The 17,025-nt window shown below is 40.9% G+C and overlaps 1 protein-coding gene across 9 annotated transcripts in view; it reads right to left on the reverse strand.

Moving 5' to 3' along the window:
• The window catches only part of GRAMD1C (GRAM domain containing 1C), a 78,720-nt gene that overhangs the window by 7,388 nt on the left and 54,307 nt on the right, over window positions 1-17,025 (reverse strand). For all 9 annotated transcript variants that reach the window (XM_065573329.1, XM_042845552.2, XM_024111991.3 and 6 more), the window contains 6 exons: window positions 15,351-15,525; window positions 9,430-9,573; window positions 7,406-7,524; window positions 6,600-6,742; window positions 4,417-4,520; window positions 3,602-3,781 (listed from right to left, as the gene is read on the reverse strand). In XM_065573329.1, the coding sequence (XP_065429401.1) occupies window positions 3,602-3,781; window positions 4,417-4,520; window positions 6,600-6,742; window positions 7,406-7,524; window positions 9,430-9,573; window positions 15,351-15,525 (865 nt within the window). The remainder of the gene's footprint in view (window positions 1-3,601; window positions 3,782-4,416; window positions 4,521-6,599; window positions 6,743-7,405; window positions 7,525-9,429; window positions 9,574-15,350; window positions 15,526-17,025) is intronic.

Raw genomic sequence — 17,025 nt, forward strand, 5'->3', positions numbered from 1 at the left:
CCCAGCCCTCCCCTGTCAGCAGGGGAGCCAGCAGCCCCGAACCCCAGCACTCCATGCGGGGTGCAGGTGGCAGCTCGGATCCCTGTCCCTGTCAGGCAGGGGAAGTTTGCATCCAGGGCAGTCAGCAGGGGGCCACGCTGAATGTGGGGGGTGGTCCAAGCTAATTTGTCCCTCCCAGGGCACCTTCCTCGGCGGAAGAAAAGCTGTTTGCGAGCCAAACCAGCCAGAAGCACGTTGTAGCCAGTGTAGGAGTGTTAAGGTGTCTCAGTAATTGTCCTTCTCTCTGGAGGGCTGATTTGCTTCAGTGAGTGAATCTTCTCAGTTTCTAGTTTGTTGGTTGTTAGCAGTCTCTCTCTGTTATTTTTATTAGAACTTTTGTACACAAGTTCAATGGATAAGTGGCTGAAAAAGGAAAGTGTAAAGACGCTGGAATCAGCTGGTGTTTCCTCAAGTCCACACTGTGGAAAATCTAAGTCTAATGATCACGATGGTCCTGGAAAGTCACTTACAAAGAAAAGAAAATATGACGATGATTATATAAAATATGGCTTTACATGCATTGGTGATCAAGAATGTCCAAAACCACTGTGTGTGATTTGCGGTGATGTTCTAGCAAACAGCAGCCTCAAACCTTCTCTACTTCGGCGCCATTTAGAAACTAGGCATCCTACACAACTCGACAAGCCTGTTGATTTTTTCAAGCGAAAATTAGCTGAGAAGAAAAGTGACATTACCAGTTTTATATCCAAAGCAAGTACTGATAATGAAAATGCACTTGAAGCGTCATACCGCATGAGCTACCGAATAGCAAAAGCATCAGAAGCCCATACCATAGCAGAGAGCTTGATTGGTCCATGTATAAAAGATGTAGTTCATTGCATGCTCAGAGAAAAGGCTGCAAAAAGGATTGACATGGTACCTTTGTCCAATAATACGTTGTCACGAAGAATTAATGACATGTCAAATAATGTAGAGACCACAATTGTACATAGAGTGAAAAATAGTCTATATTATGCTATACAGTTGGATGAATCAATTGATGTAGCTAATCTAGCTATTTTGCTACTGTTTGTACGTTATGTGAATGAAGGTATGGTTGAAGAAGACTTGTTGTTTTGCCGACCATTGGAAGAACGTACAATTGGAGAAGATATCTTCAATCTGACTAATGCATATTTTCAAGAAAAGGAAATAGATTGGTCTCGTTGCCTAGGCATTTGCACTGATGGGGCCACATCAATGCCGGGGAAGTATACTGGATTTGTAGCTTGAACAAAAAAGGTTGCATCAAAAGTCTCTTGGACTCATTGCAGCATCCATAGACAAGCCCTTGCAACAAAACGCATGCCAGAGGGACTGAAGGAAGTGCTGGACAATGCAGTGAAAATGGTGAATTTCATAAAATCATGGCCAACAAATTCCAGAATATTTCACGTACTTTGTGAAGAAATGGGTAGTACACATGACTGTGTGTTGACCCATACTGAAGTCAGATGGCTCTCAAGGGGTAAAATCCTTGTGCGCTTGTTTGAGGTTAGAACGGAAATTCTAGTCTTTTTTCAACAGCCACCCTTTCCACCTTGCCAGCTGTATGGAAAATGTCTGGCTCCAGAGCCTAGCTTATTTAGCAGATATTTTCTCAAGAATTAATGACCTAAATTTATCTCTTCAAGGCCTCAATATAACAGTTTTCAATGTGCAAGAGCGAGTTGAATCCCTGATAAAGAAGTTGCAGTTCTGGGAAAGTTTTTTGGAAAACAATCAAACTGCGTGTTTCAGTAATCTTCATGACTTCCTGGCAGAACATAAACTTCAGTTGGATCAGTGCACTAAAACCAATATAATTGCACACCTAAAAGGACTTTGCACAACTTTCGGGGAATACTTTCCAGCTATGTCAGGCGATAATGACTGAATTCGCAACCCTTTTGATGATACCACTTTCTCAACACAGATATTAAACACCAAGGAAAAAGAGAAATTGATTGAGATCTCCTGTGATTACGAACTGAAAAGGAGTTTCAGAAATCTATCATTGATCAACTTTTAGCTGAGTTTAAGAAACAAGTACCCCTTTCTGGCAGAAAAAGCTGCTGCAGTTTTGTTACCATTTTCAACAACATACTTATGCGAGAAAGCATTTTCCTCGTATGCACATCTGAAAACCAAATACAGAACAGACTTGATGCCGAACCAGACCTGAGACTTTATCTTTCTTCAGTGGTTCCAGACTTCCAAGAGCTATGCAGAGCAAAGCAAGCGAATCCATCACACTGAGGAAATTTAAACTTAAATCCCTGGAAATATTCATTTTAGGAGGGGGTTCATGAGATGTCACAATTTAGTGAAAGGGGTTCACGGGCTGTTAAAGTTTGGGAACCACTGCCTTAGACAAAGCAGCTCCCAGTGGGTACTCACTTCCACATGCCTACCCGATCACATTGCCAATGCCGCACACCAGTAACCATTCCAGTTTCTTTTCTTGTCTATTGCACCAAAAATCAACCTGGTTTCAGTAATTATCATCCTGCAGAAAACACTTTAAATTCAACTGAGTGCAAAACCACTCCCCGTTGGACACCTTTGGGAATCAGATATTGGCATACGGCAGGATGAAGTGTACATTTCCTCTCAAACTGAAAGAATGTCACCCACCACCATCGACTGGTTAACCTAGAATTGTGTAAGTTACCTGATCTCCTACAATAGTTCCTAACATTGAGATTTCCTGGCCTGGCAAAGGAACATACATTCAGGCTGCCACATACAAGGAGACAAAAGCACTTGCCTGGAAAGCTGGAGCAGTGGTGGCAGATTAGGAATGTGGGAATTAACACAATTACATATGCTATTAACCCAAGCTTACTCTGGTATTCTCAAGGGCTTTTTTTCCTGGTTTGAAGTCTGTGTTCTCAGTTCAGTGGTTACAATTTAAGTTGTTTCATATAAGTCAGAGTTCTCTGGCACTCAGTGCACAAATGTTCCTCTTCTTTTTCAAAGTAGTTACTGTACGCCATGACTGATTACAAGTCAATCTGTCATGTCTAGTGGCAGGAAGGGGCAACAGTGCTAGATCAGCTTCGGTGCCCAGAAATGACAGAAGCAGCCAGGAGATTGAAAAAGAAGTCAGTTTAATTAAAAAATACAAAACAACAAGAAGATTTAGGATGATGAGTCCGGGGGGCAACTGTAAAATTGGAACTGTTTCAAGGACTGCATTCAGTTACCTGTGTAGTTAAAGTCCAAAAATTAAATGCTCTGGGATTTTGTGCAAGTTCTTAAAATCAGGTTGCATTGCTTTTCCTGTGCAAGCTTTGTGCTGGGTTTAGAGTTACCTTGGAGCAGAATACATTATAGATTGCACTTGAGTTCAGCAGATGCTTGTCACTGCAAAGAGGATCAGACATGCTCCAGATCCTGTATAGCCAAGCTTTAGTAATATAAAATAAACATTAACTATTAATCCAGCTGTCTTTACCTAACTGGGTCTAACCAATACACATAGTGGCATCACATTTGTTCTGTCTTACTAATTAAACACCCTCTCTAACACACACATTTGGACAAGCAGCTGAAATAGAAAAGATGCTGCTATACCCACCTACTATGTTGCCCTGGGACTCTAGTCCCATGTCCCCAGAAGAGTGCTGTGAAGAACGCTTAGGAAGCAACTCTGCCACATTCCGGTGTAAATTCCGTCGTCGTCTTCTTAGGGCAATAAGTTTCCCAGGATCTTCTATAGATTGGTTTATTGCATATTCTTCCACTAGCAGATCTGATTCTACAGTTGAAAATAAGTATTTATTTTTCCCTTCGCTTTTCAAATGGAAAGTTCACATTATCTGGCTATGATAGAGACAATACTAGGCAAGGCACACAAATCAATAGAGGCTGTTGTCTTCTAGAAAATATATATGATACATAAGAGATTCCTTAAACTGTGTACCATCGACTTGTACTAACATCATTACACTCGATACTTTACAGGTATGAAATATATACTTTTCCAGCACAGTAAAGCTTAATGTATTTGCTAAGCACTGTTGCTTTCTTTCTCATAGCTACAACCAAGGAAGCACATTGATTTAAATGGGAAATCAAATTAATGGATTTTTTTTGTATCCTCACACCTCCTTCTTGGGAGCTGACCCCCATCCCCAGGGCACAAGACTATTGATTGCTAAGAGGAAAATTTTTGTAGGAGCCCTTTGATAACATACTGGAAGCACAATACAGTGGCACCCCAGAGTTAGCAGTATATTGACCTAGGGGATCCTTTGACTTGAAGGAGACACAAAGAGAATCTCACACTTTGTACATTTATTTCTAGGAGAATCAGTTTCATGCCTACTAAAATTTACCAGATCCAGCCACAAAAAAGATTTCACCCTGTTACTACAAAAAGTAAATCCTCACCAAGTTGTTTGAAATTCTCCTCTATCCCGCTCCAGGTGTTCTTCTCAATTAGAGACTTGATGAGGCCCCATGGCTGCTTTTTGTATTTCACATCTGTGGAAAGCCTGCAACAGCACAGAATGGAATGGTAAAGTGAACGATAAATGGTAAAGTTAGTGGCTGTCTATAATCCAAAACAGTCACTATTATAAATAGGTAAGACATTGTCAGTTGGCAGCACTCACACTGAAAAGGTAGGGATTAGACATGGATAAAGAAAAACTGTAAACTGCCTTGCAGCTAGAGCTCTGTGGGAACTTGAATTTCCATTTCACAGGACATTCCACAATTTCAAAATTTGCTTTAGTTCCCAATCGGAATTTGTAATGTTTCATTTCGACTTTGACTTTTTTTAATATACACCTCTACCCCGCTATAATGCGACCCGATATAACAAGGGTTCGCGTATAGCGCGGTAGCAGCGGGGCTCCAACGGTGCTTTAAAGGGTCCGGGGCTCCGGCTGCTGTGGGGAGCACCGGGCCCTTTAAATCACCGCTGGAGCCCTGCTGCCCCTACCCCGGCGCCGTGGCAGCGGGGCTCCACCGGCGATTTAAAGGGCCTGAGGCTCCCCGCAGCGGAGCCCAGAGCTCTTTAAATCACCGTAGGAGCCCTGCCGCCCCTACCCCAATATAACGGGGTTTCAGCTATAACGTGGTAGGGATTTTTGGCTCCCCACAGGGAGAGGTGTACTTTAAAATAAATTTCAAAACAAAAAAAGTTAAAATGTTCCTTTCTGAAAATGTCAAAATGGAATGTTTTTGACCTTATCAAAATGCTTCTTTCTCCCCCAATTGTTTTAAACAGACTTTTGTTGAAATTAACACGTTCCCTTGGGAAGTTTCTGGTTTGATGAAACAGAATTTTCCAACAGAAGAAACTTTATCAGAAACTTTTCTACCAGCTCTAATTATAGCTCAGTGTTACAAATGGTGTTACATGCTGTATTTGCTATCGTCCAACACATACACTCTACATGCATTGCTTGTATATCCCTCTCCCCTTGAGATGTTATGATCACCATATATCTGTATAAAGAGGACCAGAGGGGTCTCCCTTCAGAGCCAGTCAATGCTGCTTCGTAGGCCAGGTTTACACTACAGACCTATATCAATATAATTGTATTGCTCAGGAGTGGGAAAAATCCACTCCCCTGAGTGATGTAGTTATACCGACCTAACCCCTTGTATAGACAGCATATGTTGATGGGAGAGCTTCTCCCAGACATAGCTACTGCCTCTCAGGGTGGAGAATTAACTATGCTAACAGAAGAAGCTCTCCTGTTCGTGTACTAGTGTCTTCACTAAAGTGCTGCAGTTGCGCTGCTGTAGCACTGTACATGAAGCAAGTCCTTACATTAGCTAGAAAGGTTGCTCAAGGCATTCAGTTTTCCCCAGGCAGAGAGTTCACCTGTTTCCCTTCATACTCCCAGTGCCAAAGATCCCAGCCTAAAATCATACCCAGGTTTGTTGAGCATTAACTGCTACTAAACCTATTCTCTTACACAGTGTGCTTCAGCTCCAAAAAGTGACTGTAAAAATGGTATTAGGAGGGTTCATGTTCATTATCTCTCAGTGCTTTTCACATCAAATGTGCTCAGTTTACAAGATGATTTTCATGACACCCAAGTCTGCAAAGTCAGCTTGGGATTGAGATTCAAGCTGGTTTCTCTTTCTCTTGAGCACCATCACCACTAGTAGAGGTGGTGCAGGCCAAATTCCACTTTCACTTACTCCTGGGCAATTTAATAGCTTCAAGTTATGCCTTTGGCAATGACAACTGTGCAGGAGCACGCACAGGTGTAATTTGTTGGTACTTGGTAAACAATTTCATGTAGAGTTCCCAAGGAAGAGTACAACCCAGCTCATTCTCTTGAAGCTATGTTGGCTGTGCAGGTCACAAGAGTAAAACCTTATTTTTGTCACTAAAAGCCACCAGAGCTGACTAATACTTGCAGGAAACACATACAATGAATAAGAAGGGGCCATTTTTACATATTTCTCACAATGGAACCACACTTCAAGGGAAGAAATTTGTGCAAAGAAATTCAACTTTCCCATGATGTAGGCACCTCTTTTAGTAAACACACCTCAGTGCATACAACATGGCTCTCCCGCCCCACCTGCTGCACACCACTCTGGCTCACCGTAATCTGCATTTCTGATTGGACGTGCGGGTGATGAAGTATCTGTTCACAGTGTAGAAGTAATCATGGTATGGGACATCATGTGTCAGCACCTCTGCGTCTACCCGGTAAGACTGACCTTTCTGGCTCAGTTTATTCAGGATCTACCCATAATAAAAGAAGGGGAAAAAGACATTTTAAATACACAGTCTCAGTTCTCTTTCCTTCAGTCTTTGGGTTCATCGTGCCAGCAAAACTACCACCTAAAAGCTACTGGCAGTAGGGAAAGAATCTGAAAGAGTTTGCGAAAATGAGACAGGTGGAGAACTCATGATGGTCACAGATAGGGGTCGGGGCTTGGCAACCACTGTCCTTCCCACATTGCCAAATGGGAGAAGGCTCCTAGTTAGCTCCCAGCAGGACAGGATGGTTTTGGTATGAAAGAGGAGGAGAACCACTGGTCTAAAACTCTCAGCATGGGCCTGGGGGCCAGGAACTCCTGGCTCTGCCTCTATCTCACTGTGTGACCTTTGAATAGTCATTTCACTTGACTGTGTCTTAGTTTCCTTGTCTACAAAATAAGGCTCACACTTACTCCCGCAAGGACTGTGGGGAAGAAGTGAGGTTTACGAACCTCTGTGAAGATGAAAGGCACTACATAAGTGTTTATTAAAGATGAGGAGGGCAGCTGACCATCATCACAAATGACACATTTAACTGCTGAGCCACATTCAAACTCCTAAACTCTGCTGTGTGGTCATCACTGTAGCAGATACTGAAGTGAGGGTTTCTCTTATTTTGGCATACATTGTGAATGCACACAGTACCTGCTTTTCTGTTGCAGTTGTGTACTTCCCAACGAGTGGATTGTTAATCATTATAGTGTAGGTGAGGGTCCTCAACTGATTGCCACTGCCGTCCATATTCCAAGGGGTCGATACAGCATCTAGTCACAAAATGTATAATTATTAATGTCCAACAATTTACAGGGAGCGGTCTCAATCCTTAACTTGGTTGAAAGTGGTTTCACAGTGAACAGGTTAAAGGTCTGCTCCTCTCCTTCGTGAGTTCCTGTATGTTTACTATGTAACGCAATGTAGAATCAGCTCATGTTACTCACTGAGGGATGCCAGAGAGCCTGATTCTCCCTTGCCTTGCACACCTTGTGTCATCATTCACACCTGTGAAATGTCAGTGACTGCAAAACACCATCACTCTGATTGGAGACCATTTCACACCAACTCTGAATAGGTGTAAACAAGGACACAAAGGTAAGGAAATGGAGAATGGGGCCTGAGTGTTTAGAGGTCAGAATTCCGAAGTGTGTTGGAGGAGGAGGAGGGAATACCTCCACACACACACGGTCTTGTCACTTTCTGCTTGTAACTCCTTTCTTGCTTTTGGACATAGGAGTTTTCCAGTGGAAAGGCCAGCCTGGAACCAATCCAGATGGTTGGTAATTTACAAGAATAGGGAAAAGTGACAGAAACACTGACCAGTATTTCTGGACTCTCATGTCTGCTAGATGCTAGAAGAGCAGAATACACCATGGGAAAAATTAAAGAAAGGCTTTAAATGAAAAGCTACACTGTGTTCCATCTGCCTAGGATGGAGGTTATAAAGTTCATTAGCATTAGTGAGATAGCTCTTGCTGATTTGCCTTAAAATCTGACACTGAACAAATATTACTCTCTTTTGGACTTTATCTTCTGTTTCTATGATCTCAATAAATAAAATTTACTTGCCCAGAAAATTAAAGCCTGTGAGTGTTAATTTAGGAGGATACAATGATTTATTCTACGTGCAAACTGTATGAACTTTACTACTACTTGAATATAACGATTTAAAAAAAAAAAAACCTATTGAGCCAATACCCTAATCAATAAAGCAGAGACTTTAAATAATTTAATATGTGATTGATTTTAATGTTGTAACATTAATATGTACTGTGAAGGTTCTACTCTGAAAAGTGAATGTAAAGAGGGTATTGTTTCTGTGTTCATTGTCTCAATAACTCCAGAACAAGCACACTCATTTTATAAATAAAAAATGTTTTTCTGACAGTCCTGAACACACACCCTCCTCTCTAAAAGTCAAGCTCATTTTTTTTGACTCTTGTATAAGCATTATTATTTTACAGCACCAAAAATATGCTAGACAAAGTGCAGCACAGATAGAAAGATATGGTCCTTGCTCCAAAGAAATTAAGATTTGATATTATCTAGGACATAATGAATGGAGTTAAAACAATAAAGAGGGTGTGGGGTGAGGACACACATAGGTTACAGTGATAAAATCCATGAAGTTAATCAATCTAATCTTGTACACACCTTGGTAGTTCAGTTAGATTTCTTTTCATTTTGAAGAAGAAAGATTTTGTAAAAAAGATCCTGCCATTATTACTCCTGGCCAACCCTATTACCGTCACATTCTTCCCTCAGTTACGCTTGTGCTAGCTGTTGTCAGTGAGGTAGTATAGATGTAACTGATTAGTCCTGTCACTGGAACATAGCTAGCAATTCTGATGCTGATGTAGTAGGTAGAAGAGACTCCAGCTCATTGTCCTAGAGCTGAACTTGGCAAAAAGAAGTAAAAGTGTAAACACTTATTACTTCGGTCAGAGCTTTGAGTCTTAACACACACAGGGAGAAGGAAAGGGCCAGGTTTACGTAGTCATTTTCAAAGCAGAACCTTATCTTTAAAAGCAGGTTTAATTCCCCCTTTATGGGCAGAACCTGTTGAGCTTTGGTTATTCATCTCCGACTACATTAACACTTCTCTCACCAAGATTGAGAATGTAATTTTTTCTAGCATAAATCTTTACATGAATTGAAAGGGGAAACTATATTACCTACTATATTCCTGGTGTTGAGAAATCTCTGCATGAAATGGGAATTGGTGAAAAGCATCTCAAACATCTTGTCTGCGCTGATATTGAAAACTCTATTAATAAAGAGTCTCCCGTGCAGGTCATTCTCAGGGACAGTCTCCTTGGCTGATAAGGAAATGGAGAGGAACAGGTTAAGGAAATGGATGGGACCCATCATCTGCCCACAGTAAAAAAAGACATTTTAATGCTTGATCCTCTGTTGTGGCTCAACCAATAACCAAACATTAATCCACATGTCTCTTCCACTCCCACAATCCTAACAGCACAGTATTTACCATTATGAGACAGCCCAGAGCTGGTCTTTCAACCAGTCCCATCACCTGTCCTTTCACCCATACTTTTCCATGTAGAAAGCCTCAGTTGGTGACAATCAGTCCCTTTCAATAGCATCACTTACTCCTTCAATAACATGGTCCCTGTCAGGTTAAAAAATCTTTCTTAAATGCATTACCAGCCCTCCTAGACCCATCTGAGGGGATTAGAATAGAAGGAATACTATGTTATTGATTTACTTGTCACTATTTACTCTAGGCCAGCTGTTTGCATTGTATACATCACTCAATCTGGACAATGTAGTCAGGGTGGTTTTCTAGTCCGGCTGGTTTTCAGCTTGCCATACTCTTGCAGGATGCTACAATGTTTGCTGTGTAAATGCTGCAGGAGACTACTTGTAAAACATATTTCATTGGCTTTTTTTTTTTTATTTGGAAAAAAAAATATTGCCCCTAACAAAAAATACCTTCCTCACCTACCATGTGTCTCTGTATGAAGGGGATATGCTCCTACCCTGTAATCCTGGGTCGGGCACTGGTACCTGCCCTACCCTCATCCCCCATTAACACAGAGCTACAGAGCTGTGAGGAGATGCTTTCTCCTGCTCCTGCATCCACTGTCCTGCTGTCTCTATGGAGCCCCAGTGCTGCTCCACTGCGGAGTTTCATTCTTTAGCTGCTGGGCTACTTGCTTTTGCCTTCACCCTCTGCTACCAGGCAGGAATGAGCTTTTGAGGTTTCAGATATGATAGCGGGGGGGGGGGAAGGATGGTTTAAAGGGAGGCTGGTGTCTTGACAGCTCATAATCTATTCTCTACCTCCCCTCCCCCATGCCCTCCCCCTGAGAATGCTTTAAGCCAGCTAGTATTCTAGTCCTGTATCTGTCCCATTCAAAACTTCCAGTTGTGATACGCAGACAAGTGACCCAAAACAAAAATCACCTTTATGATACCATCACATTTGCACTCCTGGGGTCCCAAATTCAAAGTTGAATGCCCTATTTACATCCTAAACAGGAGACTAAAATAAGGTTTACATAAACACATGCACTTCTCTTCCTGTGATATGTTCTGATTACAAAATATGCTTTTCCTGTTGTAAGTACAGGGTAGACCAGAAGATCAAGACCATGTTTACAGAGATGCCCATTTAGCCAACCAATTCTGTAAAGTGATTACTCACTATGGTAAGAATTTTTCTGCACTGGAATACATTACAAGGAGCCAGGACGTCAGGGAGTGTTTACAGCCTACACAGTGACATTTTTCAGTGTTTACTCTGGGTAGAGTTCCACGTAAATGCCATCAAAGCCCAGACTCTGGGTGAGCTTTACATTTATCATGTTAGCTTATACAGCTTTAACATCTAACTCTAACCCGCTTCTTGCCTTTTGTACTGCCTATTTACCGTCCTCATAGAGAGAGAGCAAGCTTTATACAGTTTGGTATAAACATCCATTTTGAACAACCGGGTGCCAGCTGATCTACAGGGAGTCAGATACTTTATTTTAACATCTCCCAGAAAAAAAACCTACCAAAAATTTGTTGGTTTGTCTGGGTCTATTCACACAGCAGTGGGGGAGAAACACTTTTACATGTGATTATACAAACCCAGTAACTTTGTCAGAGATTTGGGGGCAGAAACAGTACCTCTAACTCACTAACTCTCTCTCTCTCTCTCTCTCTCTCTCTCACACACACACACACACACACACACACACACACACACACACACACACACAGCTAGATAGAGACTATATTTATTAAAAGGACACTGTCAATGTAAAATGCTGGTTAGTGGTGATTAATTAAGGATGATATAGACCATTTGAGGATTCCTAACCAGCATAAGTAATATGAGTTGTTATGCACCAACAAATTTTAGGTAGGTTTTTTTTCTGCTCTTCCAGTCCTGGGCATGTCCTGTGCTGGACCATGTAGTGATAATTTGTCATAAGCACATGCCCCCTATGTGGGCACCAAACTCATTTTACTAACATCCTGGATCTGGCTTTGAAATAAAGATTCTACAAGTGAAAAGTTAGTTTGCTAGCCTAATGTATCACTCTAGCTCCTCAGTTTTTAAGCCTGTATGGCAAGTATATGGAGTGCAATTGCATGCATATTTTGGCCTGAACAGATTACATGAAAAATAAAAATTACATCGTATAACCAAAACCTAGCGTAAACCCATCACCTCAAATGTCCTAGTTCAACTTGGAGACAACATGCCTGATTCTCTGGTACCCTGTACTTTATGTGGTCATTCACACCAGTGCAAAGTGAATATAAAATGCTACCACTTGGACTTGGTAGCATTTGCAATACTTTGCACCAATGTAAAGGACAATAGACTGTGCTGGACAATGCGGAATCAGACCCATTACATTATAAGGTTTCCTATAAGGTTTGCTGCACAAAATTAAATAAATAAATTTTAAAAAAAGAATAAAAACCCCTAATCCCTCATCTACAGGTTAGACAATTGGGAAGACATTCAAAATCTAATTGCTCTCCTTTCAACCAATGCCTCAGCTCAAATCCCATTAACTCCTAACAGCAGAACAAGAAACCCAAAATAATACATGCCAGAGCAATGAACTCTGAAGAAGCCAAATTGACAAGCACAGGGCATATCAAACAAATGAGAAATTGATTTCCACTCCAATGGAAAAAATATATCAGCCATACTGTATACACAGAGAGACCTGGCAACCAGAAACAGCTGGGGTAAAGATAAGGAACCAAACAGATTTCCACTCCACTGGAAAAATATCACCAACGTTGTGCACAGAGAACAGAGCCCTTGAAACAACTGGACTCAAAATCATGGAAACCTCTTCACAGACAGGAGTGTGATAGAACGAATGAGCACAATTATGCAGGCCAGACATGCCACATTTTAGGATTGCACCAGTGATATTAGTCATGGTTGGGCTGATAACTCACATGATCCATCTCATCTCAAAAGTGATATTAATTTAAAATTTTGCGTATGATTTCTGAGTCAACATTGAAAGGAAAACCCTGTTTTTCCACTAATAAAAAGCTTCAATTTTTTTTAAATTTTAGATAACTCAAATAGATTTTAAAACTTCAAAGCTATAAGCATTTGACATTTGTATACTAAACACAGAATATGCTTTTAACAACATTATAAACAATGTATTGAGATACACAGCTCCTGTTTCTCATGTGTACTGTGGATCTAGAAACACGCACACCCAAACAAATGCAACTGCACTTATTTCAGTCATCCCAAATTTCAAATGTGTGATCCCACCTACCTGTGAGAAAAATCAAACATTCAGTGCACTTACTTGGCTCTCACATCACACATTCAAGCAAACACTTGCGTAGAGACAGTTATATTCTCTCTTTCATCCCAACCCTCATTTTTAAAAGTGGAAATTAAATCCAAAAAAGATAATTAATACGTGTGTCTTAAGATTTTAAACAAAGAATTCAAGACACTTACAGCTGTGCCTCTGTTGTACATAGTTAAGTAACTGAAAAGACAGGCTAGTCTATTTTCTGTGTACCATCTTAGGGTTTTTTACTGCTGCCCGTCATGGTACCATGTGGGTGCCTTCCATGTAAAATTGCTAACAAAAAGTGAAGTCCCTGGAGTCATATGCAGTCTCTGGCACTTCTCCCTTTCTGAGGTAAACACCATTTGGGATTGGGGGTTTCATTTTTTATTAATTAGATTTTATTAATTTATTTTTGAGCTTTGTTGGGGTTTTTTGGTTACAAGGGAGTGTCAATATTGGGCAACCACAGGATCTGAATCCAGGACTATGGTACCACAAGTAGAAATCCATATACCTGGGCCACCAGACAGCCGTTAGTGCACTGTTAAAGCCTTGTCAGCACTAGAGAATGACAGAAAAAAAATGCCACTAGTGCTCACTGAAATAGAGCTGAATAAGTAAAAGCAACAAACAGACCCCTAGTGTAGGCAAGACTCTGGCAGCTCAGGTTTAGTTGATGCTGTGGTAACAAGTAACATTCAGAAGCTGCTGAAGGAGGACAGACATGTGATCATTCCCCACAGCACCTGCTAGAACTGCATTTCCCAAAGTGTGAAGCACAACTCACGCAGAATGGGTGGGCACAAAGGACTAGCCAGAGGGCATAGATGAGGTCTAAATCAAAATGTGTAGGCCTAAAACGTCACATGGTGGTGTTGAAGGGTGGTTGCAATTGGTTTCTGAGGAGGGCTCAGCTTTCAAAAATTTGAGAAACACTGTGCTAGATAACAGACTGGGAAACAGAGGAAAAAAATCCAAGCATCATTAGAGTAAACCTTAATCTCTTTCCAGTTTATGCAGTGGGACCAGAAAGTCCTGCTTTCAAGAATAAACAAAGAGCTCACCCTAGAAAAGCAGGAGGACAAGAAGCATGAATAGGAGTTTTTCTTTCTTGAACAAAAGGCCTTGAATCTACTTGAGTTTGTCAGATTTTATTTGCTTAACATTAGAAGTCAAATAGTCTCAACTAGTCTTTAAAGTTACCATTAAGATAGAGCCTATCTTTGTTGCTGCTCTTTTAATGTTGGGTAAATTTTCTGCCCAGCTGGGTGAATAGGACAAAGAGTCAATTGATTACACTATAAGTGTTTTCAAAATGGAAAAAAAAAAAGGAGAGAGAGAGAGAGAGAGACTATAAAAAGCTAAGGCTCTAGGACAAACAGGAAAACTGCAGAAGGACTCTCAAATGATAGAGCCTGCAACTTTCCAATGCTATAGGCAATATATTTGTGATGGAGAAATGCATGTAAATTATTTATATAGCACACAAACTATAAAGGGGGTAAGCTATTACACAACACCATGTAAGATTTGTACACGTGTAATGCAAATGTAAATTCATAGTGCTGCACATGCTCTTTTGGGGAGTTTATCATTCATCTGTTATTCTGAAACAGAAAGCCCAGTCACAGACACAAACCTTTTGTAAAGTTTCTTTCCTCTTTGTTCCCATCTCATCTTCTTTGAAGATGAAAAGCCTTCAAGAGGAAACATGTTCTAATAGTAAAAATAATGGACTAGGACTCAGGTGATCTGGGTTATGTTCCTGACATTGTCACAGATGCATTGTGTGATCTTGGACAAATCTCTCCCTGCTCTCTGACTCAGTTCCTCTCCCCTCCCTCCCAGCCCCCATCTTTACAATTGGGATAATTACTAGAATTAAATGGAAAACAGGCACTGTTCTCTGTGAAAATCAGAGAGAAAAATCCCCTTGTGAAAATGTTCCCATTGAAAAAGTTTCAAAAATGTGCGGAAACGCTTTCCCTCCCACATGCTTTCTTGTTGGGAAAAGCTGGAAAAGTCAAAAAGTGGGGAAATCCCCCAATTTCAAAACTCTAAAACTCCCCCTCCCCCCCCAAAAATTGTCATTTCATAAACATTTTGGAAGATGAATTTCTGTAAAAAGATAAGGTTTTGTCAAAAGCTATATTTTCTGATGAAACCAAGTTTGGTCAGAAAATGTTCAAGCAGCTCTGACATATAATTTCCTCCTGGGGGATTGTAGAGTATTTTGAGATCCAGATTACAGTCATGTTACGGCTCTCAGTTGGATTTCTAAATGAGCAGCTATTTACCTTCTTCCTCGCTATCTGAGGCACTGCTCTTCTCCAGAAGATTCTCATTCTCGATCAGCTCCAGGGACTGTGCTGGGAGCCTGCGTCTCTCTAGCTTAACTGGTTTCTTTTCTGAAGGCAACAGAGGGCTCCTCTTGTCCTGTTTCTCATTTTGGGATTCCTCCTGCTCAGACCCCTATGGGAAAAGCCATCAACAAATGGTATAATTGACTGTAATAACCTTCATAAACACTTTATATACAACCTTAGTTAAAAAAAAAAAAGTTACAATTGACAAGTGTAAACAAACTAGCTGTCCAAATTCTATTTACCACTTACCTGGGGCAAGTACTGCCCCTAACACTGGACTGTGAAATTCCTTCTCTGGATCCAGCCTCCCTCATCTAGTTATATAGCTCCGAGGCAGATTCTGCCAAATGGGAGCTTTCAGCTGAAATCAGTTCCTAGCCACTATTGCTGTGAAGATAACCTTTCAAGAGTGAAATGATGCAGCACCATTTGAGACACTCAAAGGTGTGAATTATCCTATCAATCCTATTGACTGACTGACTCATCATGACTTGACTCTGAACCCGAACTATGGCACTTGTGGGGCCAGACTATTCTAGAAATTCAGGCAAGCAACTGCACACCTAACAAAATTCAATAGAGACAAATGCAAGGTACTACACTTAGAAAGGGGAGGGGGAATCAAATACACAGCTACAAGATGGGGAATAACTGACTAAGCAGTAGTATTGCAGGAAAGGATGTAGGGGTTATAGTGGATTACAAATTAAACACGAGTTAACATGATTCAGTTTCAAAAAAGGCTAATATTCTAGAGAGTATTAACACAAGTGTCGTATGTAAGACACGGGAGTTTATTGTCATGGTCTACTCAGCACTGGTGAAGCCTCAGTTGGAGTATTGTGTCCAGGACTGTGATCAATTGTTCTCCATGTCCACTGAAAGTAGGACAAGAAGTAATGAGCTTAATCTGTGGCAAGGGAGATTTCGATTACACATTAGGGAAATCCTTCTAATTATAAGGATAGTTGAGTTCTGGAACAGGCTTCCAAGGGAGGTTGTGGAATCCCTGTCATTGGAGGTTTGAGAACAGGTTAGACAAATACCTGTCAGGGATGATCCTGTATCAGTGCAAGGGACTGGGCTAGATGACCTCTTGAGGTGCCTTCCAGTCCTACATTTCTATTGTTCTATCATTCTAATTTGCATACATTTATAGAGATTGGGCATGCAAATCTGCTAACTGCAAACAACACAGCCAAAGAAAGGGCAGGAATGGTGGTCCTCCTACTGGTATAGTTCCTACATAAGAGCCATATTCTATCCTCAGTCTCTGTGCAAACTTCTCACTATCTTCAGTGGGACATTGGTTGTGGATCAAGAGCACTATATGGCCTTAAACTTTGTAGTTCTGATGTGTGGCGCATAATGTGATCAAGCTCTCTTCCTACATGATTTTAACTCATCTGTCTTACCACCATATTGGAAGATTAATTCAGTACTGATTCATAAGGAAGAGCTCATCTACGTGAACCATCATCACAATTTTCTGTAGCACTCGAATGTTCCTTTGCGGTCTGTTATCAAAATGTAGACCTGACCTTACATATCTTGGGTGATTGAGAGATTCAAAAGTACAAAGCTGGATGGCTGAAAGGCATAAAAG

This window comes from Chrysemys picta, chromosome 1 (assembly GCF_011386835.1).
Source record: "Chrysemys picta bellii isolate R12L10 chromosome 1, ASM1138683v2, whole genome shotgun sequence".
Taxonomy (NCBI): domain Eukaryota; kingdom Metazoa; phylum Chordata; order Testudines; family Emydidae; genus Chrysemys; species Chrysemys picta.